Source organism: Artibeus jamaicensis, unplaced genomic scaffold (genome assembly GCF_021234435.1).
Source record: "Artibeus jamaicensis isolate MK-2021 breed Jamaican fruit bat unplaced genomic scaffold, CSHL_Jam_final contig_457, whole genome shotgun sequence".
NCBI classification, from domain to species: domain Eukaryota; kingdom Metazoa; phylum Chordata; class Mammalia; order Chiroptera; family Phyllostomidae; genus Artibeus; species Artibeus jamaicensis.
Window position 1 is genome coordinate 3008389 of NW_026521840.1, and position 22436 is coordinate 3030824.

At 41.9% G+C, this 22436-nt stretch overlaps 1 protein-coding gene across 6 annotated transcripts in view; it reads right to left on the bottom strand.

Annotated features, from left to right (window-relative positions):
* OPHN1 (oligophrenin 1) overlaps positions 1–22436 on the bottom strand; it is a 271254-nt gene that overhangs the window by 129147 nt on the left and 119671 nt on the right. For all 6 annotated transcript variants that reach the window (XM_053666516.1, XM_053666511.1, XM_053666513.1 and 3 more), the window contains exons 7-12: positions 18514–18624; positions 15603–15707; positions 14080–14209; positions 11494–11594; positions 5729–5820; positions 925–1003 (exon numbers count right to left, since the gene is read on the bottom strand). In XM_053666516.1, the coding sequence (XP_053522491.1) occupies positions 925–1003; positions 5729–5820; positions 11494–11594; positions 14080–14209; positions 15603–15707; positions 18514–18624 (618 nt within the window). The remainder of the gene's footprint in view (positions 1–924; positions 1004–5728; positions 5821–11493; positions 11595–14079; positions 14210–15602; positions 15708–18513; positions 18625–22436) is intronic.

Consider the following 22436-nt stretch of genomic DNA (forward strand, 5'->3'; position numbering starts at 1 on the left):
TACACTCATGCTTCAGGTTCGTTAGAAGCACCTAAAACTAATACATCACATTATGGTTGATGGACTGGCTTTCATTTGATTTGTCAAGCAACCCTGTGACTGTGAGGGCAGAGATTATTAAAGCCATTTTACTGCAGAAAAGGAGACCGAGGCTCAGAAAGATGAAATAACTTGCTCAAGGTCACACAGCCACTGACTGGCAGAACCAGGATCAAAATCTAGCTCTCAGGGATTCCAACATTATGAAGCTGATATTATTTCATATGCCACTAGGAGAAAGCTACTGGGAAGACTAAAGAAAGGAAATAGTTTTTGATGGTTTCTGACTGTTCAGATTGGTCTTTATAGGATAATCACAAATAATTTTAAAGTATCGCTTGTCCTCCTCTGCAATGGCCTCCTAAATAAAGTGGTACATCTTTGGGTCCAGGATAGCAAAGTCATCTCCTCCACTACTGCAAAGATAATTAGCTGACTGGAGGATGGAAGAAGGGGCAGCAAAACGCTTTTGCATAAAATCTTAACAAATGCTTGTTCACAGCCATGCCAATTATTTTCAGTCCTTGTGAATAACTGAGAAGAGGCTTAATTTTCCTTAAGAAGGTCTTGTAGGCACAGCTACATAATCTGAAACTGGAGAAAGAGGATCCAAGCTCTGGATTCTAGGCCCAGCTTCCATGTCTTCTGTGAGGCTGCTCCTAGAGAAGGCTTCATCCTGTCTGGAACTCAAGTTGCCTTACTTGTTAAACAAGAGATGGTGAATCAATAAAATTGTTTCTAGCTCTAACAATTATGAGCCAGATGTTGCTGTTGTTACCATCGAACCACTATACCCTTTAACTGTGCTAAACCCACTTACACCACTAGAGGGCACTCATACACCAGGCTAAGCTGCAGAGCATTCCCCAATGTGAGATAACTTACAGGCTCTTTCCCATCCATGGCCTCCATCCACAGCCTTCTGTTGGCTTCTGAAAGGGCTTGCAGTGTGATGGTTCCTGGCCTAGGGGGGAAGAAAACCAAGAAGCTTAAGGCAGAAAACTCACCTGAGAGAATGGAGTTTTGTGATCTCAAGTCCTTCACCAAGTAGGCACAGGCATTCAGAAATTCCAATTTTTCAAAATCTCTTTTACTCAGAAAAACAACAGAACACTTACAGAATAGTAACTTTGGGAACCCGGAGAGAGGCAGTATCTTGGCGGCATCATGCTAGGATTGGGTATGGAAATAGGAAGGCAGATGCCAAGATGCCTTACTAATAATGTACACTTAAATTGACCCTATACTGACTGCTGGAGCCCAACTGCAGCTCCTCCACCCCACCCCGCCTCTCTCAGAAGCCAGACATTGGGGCCGGGCTCTAAGGCTGACCATGCTGGTCACGAACACATTCACCTTCAGGAAAATTGCTTTGCTACTTCCACCACCTAGGATATTGCGGAGCATGTCCAGGTGGGAAGAACTCAACAATATGCTCGGCCCCAGGGACAAGGACAAGGCCTTTTGCCTTAGTTAAGCAATCCTGTGACTAGTAATAACAACTAAGAGTTATTAAATGCCCACTAGGTACCAGGTTCTGTTCTAAGTACTTTATAGGTATTAATTTATTTAATCTCCCCAGGAAGCCTATAAAGCAGATACTACAGTTTTTAAAAATCCTATTTGACAGAACGGGTAAGTGAGGAATAGAGAGGTTACTTACCCGAGTTCCCTTAGTGGGTAAGTAGAGTGGACAAGGATTTGAACTTAGTAGCTCTGGCCTGACAGCCATGTTCTTTCTTAGCCACTACAGTCTAAGGCCTCTCCTGCATGGCAGAGGGCCTCAACCCCAATTTTATTCTATTTTACTATATTTTGCCATATATAATGCGCACCCATGTTTTTGGCCCAAACTTTCAGAGAGAAAAAAATCTTTCGTTTTAACTTTTTAATTCAGATATTTATTTACTTATTTATATTTAGAGACAAAACCGATGATCATATTCCAGGGTATTATTTTGCATATGGATATCATTACTTTCTAGAGTTACACTTTTAACGCAAAGTATAAATAAAAGAATTAAACACATTTCTATAGATATGGAATTAAGTACTATCCATGTATAACAGACGCCCTTATTTTTCCTTCAAAGAATTGGGCAAAAATGTGCACATTATACATGGTGAAATATGGCACTTGTGGGCTACCTATATTCAGAGATGTCCCAAGTTAGTATACTATGTATTGTCTTTTTAGACCTTCCAAAACCAAACTGAAAATGTAGGACTGACCATATTATTGCAAGCATGAAGCCTCCTTGCACTCCCTGCCTCACTGGGCCTTTCTAAGAAGCCTGTCCTTACTACTTCTGTCAGATGAGGCCTTTCTCAAAGTCATGAAATGGTAAGAATAATAATAAGGGACCTTGAAAAAGTCACTGGGCCTCCCTGGGCCTGTTTCATTCCCCATAAGGCTGCTGGAGCAGATAAGCTGGAGGTCCTTTTCAGTTCTGATATCACGGGATTCCCGTTCTACCTGTCCTTCCAGCTCTTACTTCATTAAACTACTCCTTAAAAAAGAAAGCTTCCCAAATTATCTTTAACCAACAATCCTTTGAAAACCACAACTTGGCTTTGTACACTACATTTTTCCACCTCATTCTTGGCATCTGCCGTCCTATTTCCTTGCCCAACCCCTAGCACGACTTTCAAGTTTACCTTTCTCTTAGAAACATGCCACCCTTGGGATATATCTCATGGGGCTAGACAGTCTAAAAATCTTTGTAAAGGCACCTATGCAGCTGAATACCAAAGCCAGAAGGAAGGTGAGCCAGCGACTGGACAACAGACAGAAATGCAGAAACTAAGGACCAGATATGATATTAAAACCATTCTGGAACTCGGCTTCCCTATGTGGGAAATCAAAAAGCCAATGTGTGTGTCTTTGCTGGGCCTTACAGATAAGGTGAAAGAATAAATAAGTGACTGTTCACTAAGTATTTGGAGATTCTTAAGTGCTACAGAAAGGCAAATTCAAAGAACAATATAGTTAACAACAGGATAACAAAGTAGAAAGAGCAATGACTTCTAGTCCTGCGTCTGCTGTTAGGGCCTTAGACAAATCCTTTGCCCTCCCTGAGTTCTCAGCCACCCATCTGGAACAAAAAGGCACAGACAGTGTATTTGCAGGAGAATGAACAAATTCTGAGTGTGAGCTTGGAGAGAAGAATGCCTAGATTTACATACTGGCTCTACCACTTTCTAGCAGTGTAATCTGAGATGCTTAACTTCTCACCAGGTCACCGAGTCCGGTCTTTCTTTGTAAAATTGGGATTAAAAAAAAAACCCTACTTTAGGAGACTGCAGTGAGACTAAAGGAAATGATCACCTAAAGGGCTGAGAACAGTGCTTAGCACATAGGAAGCATTCAGCAAACATCAGCAGTTGTGTGCTGCTGCTGCTGCTGCTATTATTATTATTATTATTATTATTATTATTATTATTGCCATTTGAACTTGGATGGGCTATGAGTCTGTGGCTTCAAACACTGGTAGGAACACTACTATAAAGTTATTCTGTATTTCTGAAATAGAAAAGACTCAAATGAGTACAGGTGCCTGATGCCCTTGTGGAAGCTCGGCTTTTCCTTCTATCAGAATGACTCACCAAGAAAGCTGAGTTCACAGCCCTCAGAAAATGCCACATGTGCAGAGGTGCCTCAGCACCTGCTCAATGTTCTATTGATCCTCTGTTTCACAGAATATATATTTAGCTTATAATAGACAACAGAATACAACTGAAAGGAACATGGGCTATGGAGACCTAGAGACCGTGGTCTGAGCTCAGCCTTGCCACTATATGACCCTGATATGGCAAGTCAGCTAAACGTATTAGAGTCTCAGTGTCTGTGCATGTAAAACAAGAGCAAGGATTAAGTGGCGGCACATTTTTAAAGTGCCCAACAGGTGATAACTAAAATCACAAACACATAAAAACTTTAACTCCTAGATTCTAGACTCAGAAATCCTCAGCACTCCAGGATAGAAAAAAAATAGATTCAAAAAGGAACACCAAATGTATTCTCTACCATGAGCTATGCATAGCACTAGGTGCAAGATACATAAACATGAATTGGTCTCAGCTTCTAGCCAAATTACCTGCAATTGTTTTGACTCTATAGGAATACTGTTTGCAGATGGCTCAAAAATTTAGGTTGAAAAGATAGTAAGAATGAAAGTAAAGGCAGAAAATTTTAATTTCTTGTAAGCACCTTCATGCTGCAAAACCAGAGACACTAAATCACAGGTGCAAACATGAGGCTCATGGGCCGAATCCCGCCCTCCACCTTGTTCTATCTGGTCCAGCACCTTGTTTCTACCTGTCAGCAGCACCAAGCTCTTGGTTAACTATTAAGGAGTAGTTACATTTAAGGCCCTGGCTGGTGTAGCTCAGTGGATTGAGAACAGGCTTGCGAAACAGAGCATCATGGTTCAATTCCCAGTCAGGGTACATGCCTGGGTTGCAGGCCAGTTCCTAGCAGGGGACGCTCAGGAGGCAGCCATACATTGATATTTCTCTCCCTCTCTCCTTCCCTTACCATTTAAAGATAAATAAACAAAATCTTTTTTTAAAAAGGAGTAGTTACATTTATACAGTCCTAATATTACATTCGGCCCTTTGAAGGCAACTGCAAGGTTGATATGGCCCCTGGTGAAAATGAGCGTGACACCCCTGCGGAGTAAAGGTTCATGAAAGGAAAATCACCTTGCAGAAAATCACCTTGCATTGGAAACATCCATTTTTAACAGCAAAAGAAAATCATACAGATTCACAAAGAGAAATTTAAAATGGGGAAACTGGCCACTAGTTATTTATTCCCAGACTGAAAATTTAGAAAGCCCTCACCTCTTAGTCTAATCTGTATGATTGCAGTCACTGATGGTTTTGTTCATACACTATTGTAATTCAACATTCAAGTTATTTTCTAAGACTGATCATTTTGTTAAATTCTATTGTATTACTCAGTGCCTAATACACAGAAACAACAAACTAAATAAAATATAGGAATGCAGTTGCGGAATTTTGGATCAACCTCCCACCTACATAACAATGCCTTTAGCCAAAGTAACTGCAAATGCTCTCATTTTAAAATTTGAAAGTTCAATTCCCTCTGATAACATTTCCTCAGGTCAGAAAACAAAAAAGAAGGCACTGGAGAGAAAAAAAAATGCGCCCAAGTTCAAAATGTGTAAGCGTTGGCTGAAATCAGGAAGTTCATAATCAAACTACTTCCACTTACATAAACATCTGCAAACTAGGGAAAGTCTGCATGATGTCTGCACCAAGTCATGGGGTGGGAGGGAGACTCCATACTACATGTACCACTACAATCCTCCATCTCATCTATCTCCTTTTAAAAATCTGTTCCAGGTCACTTATTCCTATATGTTACATTTGTAACATCATCAAATGCTGACCTTTTGCATGTTTGATAGCAAATCAAATCCTAGGAATGACTTTTCTTGTCTACAATGGGTGATGCAAAGCTGACTGAAGCTTATATATAGAGAACCGGCTCTGGGCCAGGTCACAGGGATCCCCATGAAGGGCCACCAGAAGAGCCCAGATGATGACGTCATGAATAGATGTACTCATTTTCCTCAACAGGAGGTGATGGGAGGAAAAAGACCTACCCAGGCTCAGCACCTAACACATGGGGACACATCCAATCCATACCAGCACAGCTTACCTTTCATTAGTTTCTATATCAAAACAGAACCTCTTGTCAATAGACTCCGTCTTCCTTCTCACACAGTACTTCAGGGTTAAATCCAAAGGCCCCTGATGGAAGAGAAGGATTAATAGTCCATTTGAAAAAGTGCACGAAACCTTCTTCTGCCTCTGGCAGTGTCCTTAGTGTCACTTGGAAGGCATCTGTCATGGCAGCAGGGGCAATGTGTAGCCTCACTGAGAACCTTTGTCACTTCAAACTGCTGTGGCAAGATGGCATATGGTTTCTCCCTGCTCCAAAAATCAGTGAATGGCTAAGTCGAAGAGAAAATTATTATGTGGGTAGGCCATCGCTCATTTCCAAATGGGGCAGATTAAACGGGAACCTCGACTTCCGCCAAGATGGAGGCATAGGTGGATGTGCCATGCCTTCTCACACAACCAAGTTTAGAGACAACTAAATATTAGCAACAGAAAACACAGCAGAACACGGAAAATTGAACTTTTCGGAAGTCCGTTAACAACAAATTCTTCAGCCTGACCGGTAAGGGGCGAAACCAGCGGCTGGTGAAACGGGGTTGCACAGGAAAACTCGGTCGGACAGACTCAGGCGTGCAGAATCCATACGCGCAGAATCCAGGCGCAGGGTTGGACCTAGTGAGCGACCGAGCGAGCGACCAGGCGAGCAACCGCAGGGGAGACAGCGGGGAGCCGTGCTGCGTGTTGACTGTGGTCGCGCATTTGTGCGTGGGTGGACAGGCAAGGGAGTGGGCGGTTGGACCGGGGCCCAGCGGGTCCCCGCGGCAAGCGGCAGTGGAGGGCGCCGCCATTTCCCTGCTCTGACCCCACCTCCACATACAGCGTCATAACCCAGCGACTCTGAGTGGCCCGGCCCAGGTGAACCACCTAATGCGCTGTTCCTCGCCCAGCTGTGAGAAACTGCAGAGGGGGTCGCCATTTCCCCGCTCTGACCACGCCACCACATACAGCGTCACAACCCAGCGACCTGGGAGTCCAAGGCGCCACTTCTCACACTTAAAGGGCCAGAACAGACCAAGAATGTCGCAAGAATATCTCAAAGCCCCAGAGCCCATAGATCTAAGTGATGAAGAAATAGCAAAACTCTCAGACGCACAGTTTAAAACACTGGTCATCAGGATCCTCACAGAACTGGTTGATTATACCAACAAATTAGACAAATATATAAAGGCGAAACTAATTGAAATGCATGGAATTGCACAGGACACCAATAGCAATGAAAAGGAAACTGGGACTCAAATCAATGGAGTGGACCAGAAGAAAGCAAATAATGGCCAAACAGAAAAGAGTGAAGAAGCAAGAATTCAAAGAAATGAGGAGAGGCTTAGGAACCTCCAGGACATCTTTAAACGCTCCAACATCCGAATTATAGGGGTACCAGAAGGGGGAAAGGCACAGCCACCAGTGGAAAACTTATTTGAACAAATAATAAAGGAGAATTTCCCCAATCTGGCAAAGGAAATAGACTTCCAGGAAATCCAGGAAGCTCAGAGAGTCCCAAAGAAGTTGGACCCAAGAAGGAACACACCAAGGCACATCATCATTACATTAGCCAAGATTAAAATGAAGGAGAGAATCCTAGAAGCAGCAAGAGATAAGGGGACAGTCACCTACAAAGGAGTCCCCATCAGACTGTCAGCGGATTTCTCAACAGAGACCTTACAGGCAAGAAGGGGCTGGAAAGAGGTATTCCAAGTCATGAAATCCAAAGACCTACAACCAAGATTGCTCTATCCAACAAAACTTTCATTTAGAATGGAAGGACAGATAAGGTGCTTCTCAGATAAGATCAAATTCAAGGAGTTCATCATCACCAAGCCCTTATTATATGGAATGTTAAAGGGACTTACCTAAGGAAAAAAAAGAGAAAAAAGATGAACAGTGAAAGGTCAGCAAACTCACAGTTATTAACAACCACACCTAAAACTAAAGCAAACTAAAAGGACAGCTAGATGAAGAGTAGAAACATAGAAATGAAGATCATATGGAGGGTTAGCAACAGGGGAGTGGGAGGAGGAGAAGGGGGGAGAAGGTACAGAAAATAAGTAGCATAGACAGTAGATAGAAAATAGATGGGGGGGGGCAAGAATAGCATGGGAAATATAGAATCTAAAGAACTTGAGACACATGATCATAAACTAAAGGGGGGTAATGGTGGGGATGGGGGGGTAGGGTGGAGGGGAATGAAAGGGGAAATAGAATAACTGTAACAGCAGAATCAATAAAAAAATTTTTAAAAAAAGTTAAAAAAAAAAAACGGGAACCTCATTGCACATCATATAAGGAGGGTGCAGCAGAAATAGGTGTCCAAATCACATTAAGGGTCCGGAATAAATGTTTTATTAGATGTCTAGGTAGGGAGATCGCAATGGGCAAGCGGCTTTCTGTAATCCTCCTTCCATTTAAGTGGCCGATGGACGGGGGGAGACAAACATTTCTCCTCCCCACCTCCAGACTCATGAGGGTAGCAGGGATTGCAAAAGCTCCCTCTCCAAAGAGAGGGTAGGAGTAGGGAAAATAAGACAATGTGTAATTAGTCAGCTCGGCATCTGGTACTTCATACGTGCACGGCAGTTTGCTCCACCTTGTCCAGATTCAAATTCTCCAGTCCCACACTGTTTGGTTCCCCTCTAGTGTCTCAACACAGGCAACGTGGTACAGGTAAGAGAAGTAACACTTATTGATTACCTAGTAGGTACCACATACTACACAAGGTATTTAGTCTGCAACTTTCTTTATAATGACTTTGGAGGACACCCAGAGAGGTAAAATGGCTTACCCAAAGTCACCCAAGTTGGTATCATGGAAATGGCAATCAACTAGACAGGTTAAACCCAGGGTGCTGTCTCAGTTATGCCATTCACAAGCTATTTATCCAGGGCAAGTCATTTTCACTTAACTTCACAGGTTATTAAATGGAAATAATACTACCCACCTTGCTGTCTCAAATTCAGAAACACCACCCAAGTGCCAGGTCTATGGCTAAACTGGCCTGTACCACTCTCAATACTTTCGTTCCACTGGCTACTCAACTCACAAAAGCCTATTCTCTTGCTGCTCCTACACCAGAAAACCTCAGCTCTAAATTCATCTTTCAATCTGCCTTCTCTGCCCCAACATTTAGAATATCAAGCAGGGGCAGTCGCTCAAGATCAGGGTGATTAACAACAGCATCATGTACTCACCCTCCCTCTTTAAATGCTCAATTTCCTCCCATTTGATGGCATCACAGCTCAGGGGCCTACGCCTTGCCAACCACTCCAGGTTCGCCTCCAGCCACCCCCATCAGTGTAAAACTACTCTTATTTCATACATCCATCATGCACTTTCATGACTCCATAACTTTGCATATACTATTTCCTCCACCTGAAATGACTATCTCTACTCTTTGTCTGGCTAAACTCTTACTTGTTCCACAAACTGCAGCTTCACTTCAATTTCCTCCAAAGCCCTTCCCAATCCCATACATTGCCCACTATGTGTTTTCCACATTATCTGAAAGCTTTATGTCTCCACGGCTGATTTCCCTACTTGACTGAGAACCCCCCAAGAACGTGGGCAGTGTGTTACCCACCTTTATATCTCTAGTACCTACTACAGAATTAGTGCTCAATAAATGTTTGTGGACTTCGTTATCATCCTTGCCAGTTCTCTAAGAAGGAAAATGATATTGGGCAGCAAGTAATTTCTTCCAGATCAAAAAGCTACTAGGCCACAGAGCTAGGATGTAAAACCAGTTCTTGAGACTCAGGAGGTGGCCCTGTTTCCTCTTACACAACAGCCTGACAGGAAAAGGATAAGAATCTTATAGATCCATGTTTGGAAAGGCGATCTGTAAAGTGAGCAGCAGCACAGAAATGGAAGGCAACAGGATGAACTAGTAAGGAACAGAGGTGGCTACTACAGTCAGAAAGAGTGTAAATTACTCCACCTTCAAATCCGGCTAAGCATCTGTCAGGGTGCCACTGGGGGAGCAAATGGGACATGTGATAGAAAGTATTTACCTCGGCCCCTGCCACATCACAGACATTCACTCCACAGTGGCTTTCCACGATACTATTACCATCTTCGTTGACTTATAGCATTTGCCTTTCTAGAACACAAACTAGTAATAGGAAGTAGGTTAGAGAACTGACAAGAAGTCATTTCTAAGTCCAACTGAGAGAAATTCAAGTGATTACTGCCACCTCCCCTTCCTTCTAAATGGAGAAGCACGATCCTTTTCTCATTTTGTAAGGAATCCCAGAGCCAAACTGCTGAGGCAGCAACACAATGGCAGTTTTGCAAGCAGCCACTCAATGAAAGGGGAAGAGAGGAAGAAAAACTCAAAGGAAGGCTGGCTCTCTTTTGCTAGGAGGATGTGAAAGTGGCATCTGCAGCCTCTGTCTTGAGCTTTACAGTAGACACCTCTGAGCAGGGGAGACGGGGCCCAAATGAACTTACTAAGAGAGGAACTTTCAGGTCCAGCATCTGGGAAGTGATGCATATGTAAAAAGAAAAGGAAGAGCCTGCAGGACATTGTTGCTTATAATGCCTTGGCAGCCAGACACAACCGCTCAGTTCACACAGAACAGGAACAATTCCATGCTGCAGCATGAGCAGAATTTTGCAGAATCACATCGAAAGGTGCTTTGGCAGTCAGCAGACTGGAAACAAAGGAGAGTTTGGGGGTCATGGATGACTAACTGGCCTACATAGAGGCATAAACGAAGGGTTCATGGGAACCCTTCACAGGGTTGTGGAAATCCTATCTGGTACACTTCATTGGACCAGCATCTCATCTCCAGTCCACATCTGAGGCAGCGAAACAAACTGGTGGTTAAAGACCCCCAAAAAGCAGTTTTCAGCAGCCTTCCACTAAATCCCACTCCTCTCTCATTTTCTGTGAACAAGGCCCACAAGAGAGATCTTCCATGGAATTCAGATCCTTAAATATCACAACTAAGACCCTGTCTGATAGCCAGTTTCAAAGAACACACTGAACTAGTTTAGAATCCTAATGGTTTAGCAGCTTTTATCTTAAGAAATACTTGAGCATGAGTGTGAGTGTGTGTGCATGCGAGTGTGTGTTTATTCCCAAAACTCCTACAAAGATAGGCACAAGTGAGACAACAGAACAAATTTTTTGGCTGTCTGGTCTAAGATAACAACATAATGTAACATAGCAGGTTCTTCCAGGTGAATAAACTACATTCTCAGTGTATTAAACCCATCTTGCCACTTTGGGGTGTGGGCGAAGGTTTGGAGGGCAGAAGAAGATGCATTAACTGCTTACAGATCTTTGAATATTGCACAGACTGTATAGTATAGGTTATTCAAACTTTAGGCGACAGACTAACTCTTTTAAAAAATATTTTAGCTAAAAGATTTATATTTTAAACACTTGCTATTTAAAGAAATCCCACAGTACAGCTTCTTAAAAGCAAGTCATACTCTCCATGCACAATTCACCCATAGTTTTGCAAATTTTCTTTGTACAATGTGACAGGCAGTTGTGATAATTTAATAAATGGTATGAAAGGGTACAGGCACTTTCAGAAGGCCTGACATCATTAAGAGAGATCTTTCACTCAACTGAGAAGTATCAGGCCCAATGCAAACTTAGGCCAAGGAGAACAAATGAAGTCATGGTTTTACGGGACACTGATGGATTTATACTTTGGCGCTGTGTCAACATATACTCTTTTCTGAGATGCAGTCACAGACAGATGCATTGCAAAAAATGTGACACACGAAAGAACTGACCTGCTTAGCACCTGGCTTCTGTTCCATTGGTGTCATGGTGAGTGTTTTGGTCTCTTTCTCATACTGGCAGTAGTATTTCACCCAGGATATTCCCAAAGCCCCTATAAAGACAGGCAAAAGTGAGCTGACAAATTAATTTCTGCATTGTTTGGTCAGTCTGCCCCTAAGAGGGAAGCTGTGCACAGCTTGCTCTTCGGGGCTATGCTCCAGACCCAGCCCTCCCCTTCCCCTGAACTCCAGGCCTGTACTGCTACCTTCCCATTGCACATAAGGAAGTCTGAACCCTCATCAACTGCTTTCCACATCTGCTCTGGCTTGCTCTGAACCACTCACTTTGCCATGTTCCCTATGAGTGCTACCACTGCACATCCTATCGTATAAGCTCGACACCTGTAATCTTCTGCTCCTACTTCCCTGTAATGTGCCCCGTTTGGCTGCTGCTTGGGTTCTGCCCGTTCTCTCCCCTAAATGTCTCTCCTTCAGCTGCCTGCTCCACTCCATCTCTTTTAGAATTCGAGTAGTTCAGCACCCTATTGCTGACCTGTATTTTTCATGTTTTATAAGACATTTCAAGCACAACAAAAATTCACTATTTCTCCAATTAATTATCTCCATGACCTGCTCTCTGGTTTCCCCCATCTCCAATCACTCCTTTTTAATCCATTCTCCACTCTTTTGCTAGAGGAATATTTTTAACTATATCTCTATGTCATTCCTCTCATTATAAACCACCCATGGCTTTTCCAGTCTCTCCAAATTCCTCAGGTTGGCCCACAAAACTCTTCATAATATGATATTTACCTTTCAACTTTGTCTTCTGTAAACCTTACTTCTATGTTCTTGTCTCACTGAATTACTTTCAGTTACCAAATTAATAGATGACCATATAATTTATCATCTATATTCAAGACATGTTTTAAGAGTAAGTAGGGCACTACTGATAATTATATCAGGGCAACAGATATAAACCAGGACTACTGCTGGCAAACCAAGACCCTACAAATAAAGTATATCCTCATACGCCTCTGTGTGCAGTGGTGTACACCTGGAATTTTCTTTCCCTTTTTCTTTACCTGTCAAGATCCCACTCATAATACAAGTTCCAGTTCAAATACCACTTTCTCAGTGAAGCCCATATATATATATATATATATATATATATATATATATATATATATATATATCCTTATATATAAGCTCAATATATTTAATTATAATTGTTGATATACTTTTCCGTCTTCCTCATCACACTGTGTATGTACTTCCTAAGGGCAAAACGAAGGCTGATTCACTTTGCTGTATGCCTAAAGCATTCAATACTGTCTGGGGAAAAAGGAATGGTCAGTAAGCATACATTCAACGGAGTAGCAATTCTGTATCCATTTGACAAATTAGAAAAATGAGGCATAGAAGGATCAAGTAGCTAATTGCCATTAGAGCCAAGATTTCAAATGTATTAGTCTGTACCTCTTTCTTAATACAACAGAGGTCCTCACACCTGGGGAGGATGCTGCTAAACATCCTATAATGCACAGGATGACCCTCCCATCCAGAACAAAGAACTGCTCAGCCCAAAATGTCAGTAGTGCTGAGACTGAGAAACCCTGCAATGTGGAGTTGAAGTGATGAACCTGACAAATGGAATGACACATCTTTGAAAACCATCAAAATTCACTGCTCTAAGGGAAAATCAAAATAATATCACTGCTGCAATATCATGTTTTGCAGATTGCAGTGGTTCTTGCCACTGGTAACCTCTGGGTAGCCTCTTTGGCCTACTTTCCAGATAGAATAATTCTTGGCAGGGAATGAAATTACAGGCTTTGGGGGCCTTGGGTCATAGTTCATAAGACAAATCAACAGCACATACAGGTTGGCCTAATGTAATTTAGGAGGCAGGAAAGCCTGAGACATCTGCAGTATTTGGTGACTGGAGAAGTTAACCCATTTTCCTTAGTTATCAATGAATAGCTGTGTTGCCCACTGAAATCACAGTGGCTATTTCATGCATTGAGAGCCACCATGTAATCTTAAGGCTGTGGAAGGTATAGAGTACAGTGGGTGGAGCATAGGTTTTGACATTTTTCAGACCTGAGTTTACTCTTAGGCCTGTTCCTTGATAGTTGGGTGACTTCCAACTATCAACTAGCTCTATCTCTGAGCCTCAGTGGCCTCGTAGGTACAATGGGTATGATAAAATGCTTTCAAAGATTAAAGGACCTGGTGTATTTAAAGTAGTCAGCACCATGCCTGGCACATAGTATATATAATACTGTTCTTCTGCCTCCTATCCCCTACTTCCCTTCTGCCCCAGTCAAAGGATTAAATGATCAAGAATCCCTGCTTGCAATCTCAGAGAAAACCCTATGTCTTATCACCCCGGAGTCTTCATTAGACAAATCCTCAACCTCTTTCTCCAATTGTGCCTTGCTTTTTATGTTTTGCACTATTCCCAGGCTGCTCTCCAAAAGAGGTGCAGCTCTCAGGGGTCTGAGATCATTATCGGTGCCTGGGACTTGGAGAGGCCAAGAGGCAGTAGGCGCCAGCCCACTAAAACCCGGCAGGTATTCCCATATTCCCACTCACATTTCTCTTGGGTATAGAGATAGCCTTCAATAGTTGGCTGTCCTGGAAGTTTGCATGTCTGGGGAGCCTCTTTCATCCTTTTCTTAAGTTCTTCCATCTCTTCTCGGGTACTAGAGAAATGGTTCCTTGTCTGCCAAGACACGATCATCACAATCATTACCGTCATCACCAGCATCATGAATAAACGATTTTTGGCCAGACACCCAGAGTTTTCTTGGCTTTCGTCAGGTGTTACAACATGGTAAAAAACATGTGCTGAATGCCACACAGAGTAGGAAACCATTTTATGGAGTTTAAGTACTAAAGACTAAAAGGAAAATAAACAGATGGTGATCTACCCATAAAACCACACTTAGGAGATTTTTTTCCAACAGAAATCACATAAGACTCCAATAAATAAGGGCTCTTACAATTCTGAGCCTGAGACTGACCGCTGCTTCACCCAAAGGGAGGTGGTTCCCAAAGAGACTATTATTACCATGGCAACAACGTCAAAGTTCTGCCTCAAGTGAAGTTACTGCTTACTTGACTCCAAAATAATTCTGGCCATTAGGATAAAATATGGATGGTGCTCTCTTTGAAGACAGGGAAACATAAAACTTCTGTTTTCATAATCATGAATAACAAAAGCTAAAGGTAAGAAGTAATATTTTAAAAATACACAACTAAAGCACAAAGGCAAAACACAGCTTAAAATATGGGTGTACATATCATTAGAGCCCTGGCTGGTGTGGCTCAATGGATTGAGTGCCGGCCTGCAAACCAAACGGTTGCCAGTTCAATTCCCAGTGAGGGCACATGCCCGGGTTGCAGGCCAGGTCCTCGGTTGGGGGCATGCGAGAGGTAACCACACACTGATGTTTCTTTCCCTCTCTTTCTCCCTCTCTTCTCCTCTCTCTAAAAATAAATAAATGAAATGAAATCTTAAAAAATACAATGCCTTGCACAAGACATTGTATTTGTTCATGATATTTATAAGCATTCATTCCATGAGAGTTAAATAAATAAAAAAATACATATGTGACAAGAATAGGAAAGCTGTGCTTATGCCCATCTGTAAGGGCCACTATGGGAGAGAAGGTGGAGAAAACCTTTAAAATAAATTTAGTTACCTCTAACAATAAGTAATGAAAAAGGGAAGAGAGGGGAAAATGCACATTCAGGGTAATAAAATCCACAATGAAAGCATCATGACTGACAAGCAGAGAAGTAGCATAAAACCTGTGCTTCAACAAGTCCATAGCTGGGTTTTGATCTGGGAGCGATGCAGCAACTCAGCAACCCTTCATAGATATTGGGCAGACAAAAGCATCAGTGGGTGGAAGTCTTGGGCTAGAACAACAGTCAGCCCCAAAGACAGAGAAGAGCTAAGGACGGTACACTAAAATATTTGTGATCCACACCCGTGTGTCCTGACAAATTGGTTGGGCTGCAGAAACCTAGAATCCCAAGGTCAAGGTCATGAGGGCTTAACTCCAATTGGAATGCAGAGACAGGTGGAAAAAACCCATATGCCAACTTACGTTCTGCAAACTGAGCTGGAGTTTTTGTTTGTATGGGAGGAAATCCTGTGTGAGCTCCACAGTCAGGTTGTTGGAAATGAAGAGGCTGTGGAGAAAGGCCAAGACCTAGGGAAAACATGTAAAAATAACTTGATCACCAGCACCTTCTCCTTGATCAGATAAAGAAAACAGAAGCACAGAAAAGAAACTACACACAGCGTTTAGCTAATGTAGTGTTAAAGTCTTGCAAACAGAAACATGTACACACACAGCTATTCTCCTACTGGGCTAAACATGTACACTGAACTCAGTTACAGAAAATAAGAACTACTGACAAATTAATCCTTCATTCGGATCCTATTCAGAAAGCACATAAAACTATTCATACTGTGGGCAATAGGGCGATAAACTGTCTTTTCTCTCTAAATCTTCAGGACTGGCACAGAGTAGATTTTCAATAAATATTTGTTGAATAAATAACTGAATGGATAAATGAATGAGGTTGGAACCTGCATGTTTATGAAGACTGCCATAATGCTAAAGAACCCAAGGATCCTGAACCCAATTTCAAATTAGAAATGTTTTGAGGGGGGTACAGAAGAAGACATCCAAATGATCAGGAAAACATCGTAAATGTCCAAAATGTTCAACCCCACTAAAAATCAAATACCCATAAATAAAAACAAAAGAAAATATGACTTTCATCTCTCAAATACAAACATTTAAAAAATAATTCTCAATGCTGCCAATAGAGAAATATAACAAGTAGTAGTAAAAATTGCTCTATTCTTCTTAGAAAGTAAACAGGTTGAACACACATGAATATGCATATACACCATACACATATAGACACATATGTACATATAAATACAGACTGCCATATTTTGCCAGGTATAATGCACACATCTTTGCCCAAGTTTTTGAGGGGAAAAATAAGGATGTACATTATACATGGGTAGTACTAATTCTGTATCTATAGAAATGTTTTTAATTCTTTTATTTATGCTTATGTTTTAAAAGCGTAACTCTAGAAAGCAATAACAATATCTGTATGCAAATACCCTGGAATATGATAATCACTTTTGATCCTAAATATAAATAAATAAATAATTGAGTTTAAAAATTAAAATGAAAAGATCTTTTTCCTGAGAGTGGGCTAAAACCTAAAACCGTGCATGTTCATTATACATGGGAGTACATCATACATGGCAAAATACAGTATATGGGTATATATACATAAACACATAAAAACTATGTATAGTTTTTATACAGTACTACATATAGTACTATACACATGTGTGTATACATGTGTTGTGTATATGTGTGTGTGTTTACCACAAACACAATAGTACACACAATCTTCCTGTTACTTTTCCAAGCTTTCCCATCTCAGGAAATGACAACACTCCCCAATCAGTCAATCAAAACAGAATGTGAAGAATCATCCCTGATTTCTCTTTTACTCACATCTCAATCCAATCCTTCAGTAATTCCTGTCAGCTTTGCTTCCAAACATACCTCTAGTCCAGCCATTCTCTTCTATTTCCATTACCACTACCCTAACCCAAACCAACTTCTTTTCTTGCTGAGATCACAGCAATAGCCTCCTATCTGGTTTCCTCGCTACCAATGTTGGCCTCTTCCAAGCCATTCTCTAAACAACAATATCAGCTCAGGTCATATCCTCTTTGATACCCCTCAGAGGTTATCCACTGCCCTTTGACTACCATCTGAAGCCCTTACCATAGCTATAGGCCTGACACCTTCCTTTCAGATGTTATTTGCTGCCACTCCCTTACCTCTCACCATTACCTAAAAGCTCATTCTTTCATTCCTTAATTAGACCATTCTTTCCTAAGTTAAGTGTGTCTTTCTGTGCCTGGAGTGTTCTTTCCCCATCATGCACATTGCCCCATCTTTGCTTTCTTGAGATCTGAACTAACACTTTCAGAGGACCTCCTTGACTGCTTGATCTAAAGTAGCTGCCCAGTTTTGTTCTTTGTTTTAGTGCTTATGCAACTTACAATTATTGTATTTCTGTATATATTTTCCTTCCCTTCTGTCTACCCCACGAGAGAGGAGTATTCATAAAGACAGAAACTGAGTCTGTCTTGTTCACTATAGGATAACCAGTATTTAGCACAGTGCCTGCCACATAACACGAGCACAATAAATGTTTATGGGATGAGTGACTAAATGCTTGTTAGCACATATACATATACAGATATATACAAATGACAGATACATATGAACACAGATGTACATATACTCATGTGCAATATATACATGTCTATGCACACAGGTGCACACACATCCACATGTACAAGTACCTGAATATACTTGGCTACAGAAATAAATATAATAGAAATACAGAGAATATGGGAATAAAATAGTGCAATATTAACAATGACTATATCTGTATAGGGAATTTGCTACTTGTTTTGCTTTTCCTATAATTTTCTCTAGTTTTTCTGCAATAAGAATACATTTATTATAATAAAAAGTTGTTAAAATTCAACATAGTTGTCAAATCAAAGCACATCATATTTTATAAGAAATTAAGGAGATTTAAGTAAAAAAAAATTGAAGATAGAAGTAAAAATGGTAGAATGGGTAGTTACTGGGTACAAGAGACATGAGTTCCTAGCACAGTGCCTGGTATACAAAGGGTATTTTCAAAAGCTTTATGAGAGCACAAGAGGAAAAAAGGAAGAAGAACAAGGTAAGAAGAAGGGTGACAGAAAAAGCTAAGGAAGGAAAGAAGAAGAGAGGAAAAAACAAAGAAAGAAAGAAAAATCATCGCTGGAAAGAGAAAATGGGAGGAAAGACAGAGAGATTCATTATTAAACATTGACTATCACATTCTTTGAAAATTTATAATCCAAATAGTCAATAAACATTTTTAGAGCGTTAATCAACAGATAGAACTTACCGGCTCCACAATATTGAACTTCTTGGATTCCTGAACTTCCTGGATTTGATAAACATAATCGAGGGAGGACTCAAAAAAAATGTGCCTCTCCTTGTCCACCTGCAGGTCTGCCTGTAGAGGAAGGGCAGGTAGCACATGTCACAAACTGGTGTAGTCATTCATGCAAGTTGGTACTTATGGAATCAACAGAACGCTACAGCTAGGGGAGAATTTAGGCACCCAGCAGCGATCTTACCCCATTATTCTACAGATAGGGAACATGAAGACAAGAGATAAAATGTGACTGATGCAAGACTTCTGGTTTCCGGTCCTACGAGTGAGAAGCTTAGAAGTTATCATGCCCATCCTCACACAAGATAAAAGCTGAACAAGATGAAAATTAACAACTCTTCTTAGATCCAAAGTCATAGGGAAAACCAATGTCTCGAAATTGTATAGACCTTTGAATATGGAGAATCAGAGCATATCCACCAGAGCAGAAGCCTAGGGCTATAGCCAGTATCAGACTTTGAGAACTCTCTAGTGGGTCCAAGGTTATGGCATACATGGATGCTGAGCTTGCACCCTTCCAAAAACACATCCAATATATCCCTATATTTACAGCAATTCCTCCTGAAAGACAACTGAGAACTAATTGAACAGCTTCTGCACAAGAAACAAGAGAAGAAGGGGTTGGTGCATAGAGAAGGCTAAGGAATCGCAAGAGACCTCCAGAAGCTTGAGGGAACCCAGAACCAGAGGAACCGGTAATGCCATTGTTTGCATCTTCTGAGCATGTGGATGGCAGAAAGGAGCTCCATCCAGATTCTATGGCCAATAACCTGCAGGGTGCTGCAGCATATCCCTAGCTACCACCTTTGGAATTAGATCCAACAGAGACAGGAGGCCTGTAGCTTGCATAAAAGGAGCTCCTCCACCCACAGACAGACCCAGTAGGTATGGCATGGTTGTGCTTTGCCCAATGGGTTTCATATGTGTAAGGCACTCCCTATCTGGAGAGAATGCAGAGATAACAAAACATTGGGGTATCTGGCTGCAGGGATATCACATCCAGAGGAAATGCAGAGACAGTGGGGTGCTACTGCATGCTCATGTGGCATTGCTTCTCCTGGAAAGAGTCTGGAGCTGGCCAATGGGCTGTGTGCCTGCCCACAGAACTGCCCCATCAGAGAAAGTGCAGAAACATGGGAACACTACTGCATGCAAGTGTCAAATGACTATACTGTCCACTTGCAATGAACACAACTAACATAATCTTGTATTCCAACTGTACTTAAATCTTTCAAAATTAAATAAAATTTTAAAAATCAAAAGCATGATCCATGAAAGGAAAATGTTATAAGTTGTATTTCATTAAAATTAAAAACTTCTGCTCTGTGAAAAATTTCATTAAAAGACTAAAAAGACAACCATAGATGGGGAGAAAAATATTTTTAAAACACGTATTGGATACCAGACTGATATCTAAAATATATGGATGCTTCTTAAATATAACAGTAAGAAAAATAACCAATTAAAAGTTGGCAGAAAATTTAAATAGACACCTCAACAAGGATGACCTAGAAATGACAATCATATGATAGATGTTCTACATCCTATGTCATCAGGTAAATGCAAATCTCAACAATAATGAGATAATACTACCTACCCATTAGAATGGCTCAAATATGATTTAAAAATAAGTAAAATAAAATGCTGTTATTAAAAGAAAACAGATACCAAATGCTGGCAACCATGTGGTGTAACAGGAGCTCTCATTCATTGCTGGTAGGAATAACAGAAATTGTAAAGCCATTTTCAAAAATATTTTGCAGTTTGTAACAAAACTAAATATTCTCTTATCATGGAATTCAGCAAATTCACTCTTTGCTATTTTTTTCAAATGACTTGAAATATACATACATAAAAACCTGCACACATATGTTTATACAGCAGCTTTACCACTACTTGACACAATTTGGTGGAAGCCAAGATGTCCTTCTACAGAATAGACTAGACTGCTCAGAGTAACTCCTTCTGAGCTCCAGCACCAAAGTAGCAGCTTGGAAGGCCCCAGTGGTGTACAGGGAGAGACCACTGTCCTATTGCTGAACTCTCCCCCCACAAAGCTGACAGGCTGGTGCCATATCTGAGACTCCATCAAACTGGCTAACACTGTTTGGCCTACCTTGGAGATCCCCAGAGACTTTGCCCCACCCAGCTTACAGGCCCACCCAAGCTCCTTTTCCATATGAATGGCTGGTCTTGGCTCATACTTCACAACTTCCCAAATTCTCTAAAAAAACCAACAGCTGTCCTGAGTCAGCCCCAGGTCTGGCACTAGCAGCAACCAGATTAGAATCACAACTTGGCTTCCCATGGGAATCTCCAAGCCCAGCACAGGTAGCAGCCATCTCAGATTGCTTTAAAGTTCAGGCAGGGTGGCCCCGGGCAAAACACAGGTGGGGGCTGGCCTTGGCCTGCACCATCCTGGAATCCCCAGAGCCTGTGCACCCAGGGGACAACTACAGACCATGTTGGAGCACCACCACCCTGTCCCTGAACAGCTGATCCTCCAGAGGGTGGAAGTTGATGGTCAGTGGTCACAGCCAGTCCTTGCAGCTGACTGGCCTGGGTAGATCCTTTCCGTTGATCTGCCAACAGCAACCAAGGGTCAACTACAACAGGACAGTGTACTCTTCCCACACAAAGGGCACACCTCAAGTACCTGCTTGGGTGGTAGGGGAGGCTGTGCCACTGGACCCAACAAGACACCTACTACATAGGCCACACTACCAAGACATGGAGTCAAAGCAGCTCTACCTAATACATGGAAATGCAGGGAGGCTGCCAAAATGAGGAGACAAAGAAACATGGCCCAAATGAAGGAACAGAGCAAAACTCCAGTAAAAGAGCTAAACAGAAGAGAGATAAGCAATCTGTCATATGCAGGGTTCAAAACATTGGTATGGCATACTCAAGGAACTTAGTGAGGACCTTGGCAGCATAAAAAAGTTCCAGTCAGGATGCCTAGACTTCTGCCAAGATGGAGGCATAGGTGGAAACACTGCACCTTCTCCCACAACAAAGTTTAAAGACCACAAAGTTTTAGTAACAAAAAACTCAGCGAAAACACAGAAAATTGAACTATAGGGAAGTCCAACAACCACCAACCCTTCAGCCAGACCAGTAAGAGGGGCAGAGCCAGAAGCAGAGGGGGTTGGGCAGGAAAGATCTCCTGACCCAGGTGCACAGGCAGCCGTGGGCAGATCCCAGGTATGGGGTAGCAACAGGCAGACCCAGTGAAGGCACAAGGTGGCAGGCTAACCGCGGTCACACATTCGCGCACAGATAAATCAGCAAATGAGCAAGCTGTGAGACAGACCCAGCAGGCCCCAGTGGCAGAAAGCAGCAGAGGGGACTGCCATTACCCCTTTCTGACCCCACCCCCACATACAGCATCATAACCCAGCAAACTGGGCGGCCTTGCCCTGGTGAACACCCAAGGCTCTGCTCCTCATACGTAACAGGCACAAAAAGACCAAAACATGGCTCAAGAAGGACTCAAAGCCCCAGAGCCCATAACTCTAAGCACCAAAAAATAGCCAAACTTTCAGATGCACAGTTCAAAACACTGGTGATCAGGATGCTCACAGAACTGGTTGATTTTAGTCACAAATTAGAGGAACATATGAAGGCTAAACTAATTGAAATGAAGGGAAATACACAGGAAACCAATAGTGATGGAAAGGAAACTGGGACTCAAATCAAGGGAGTGGACCAGAAGGAAGAAAAAAATGACCAAACAAAAAATATGAAGAAACAAGAATTCAAAAAAATGAGGAGAGGCTTAGGAACCTCCAGGACATCTTTAAATGCTCCAACATCCAAATTATAGGGGTACCAGAAGGGGAAGAGGAACAGTCAGGAGTGGAAAACTTATT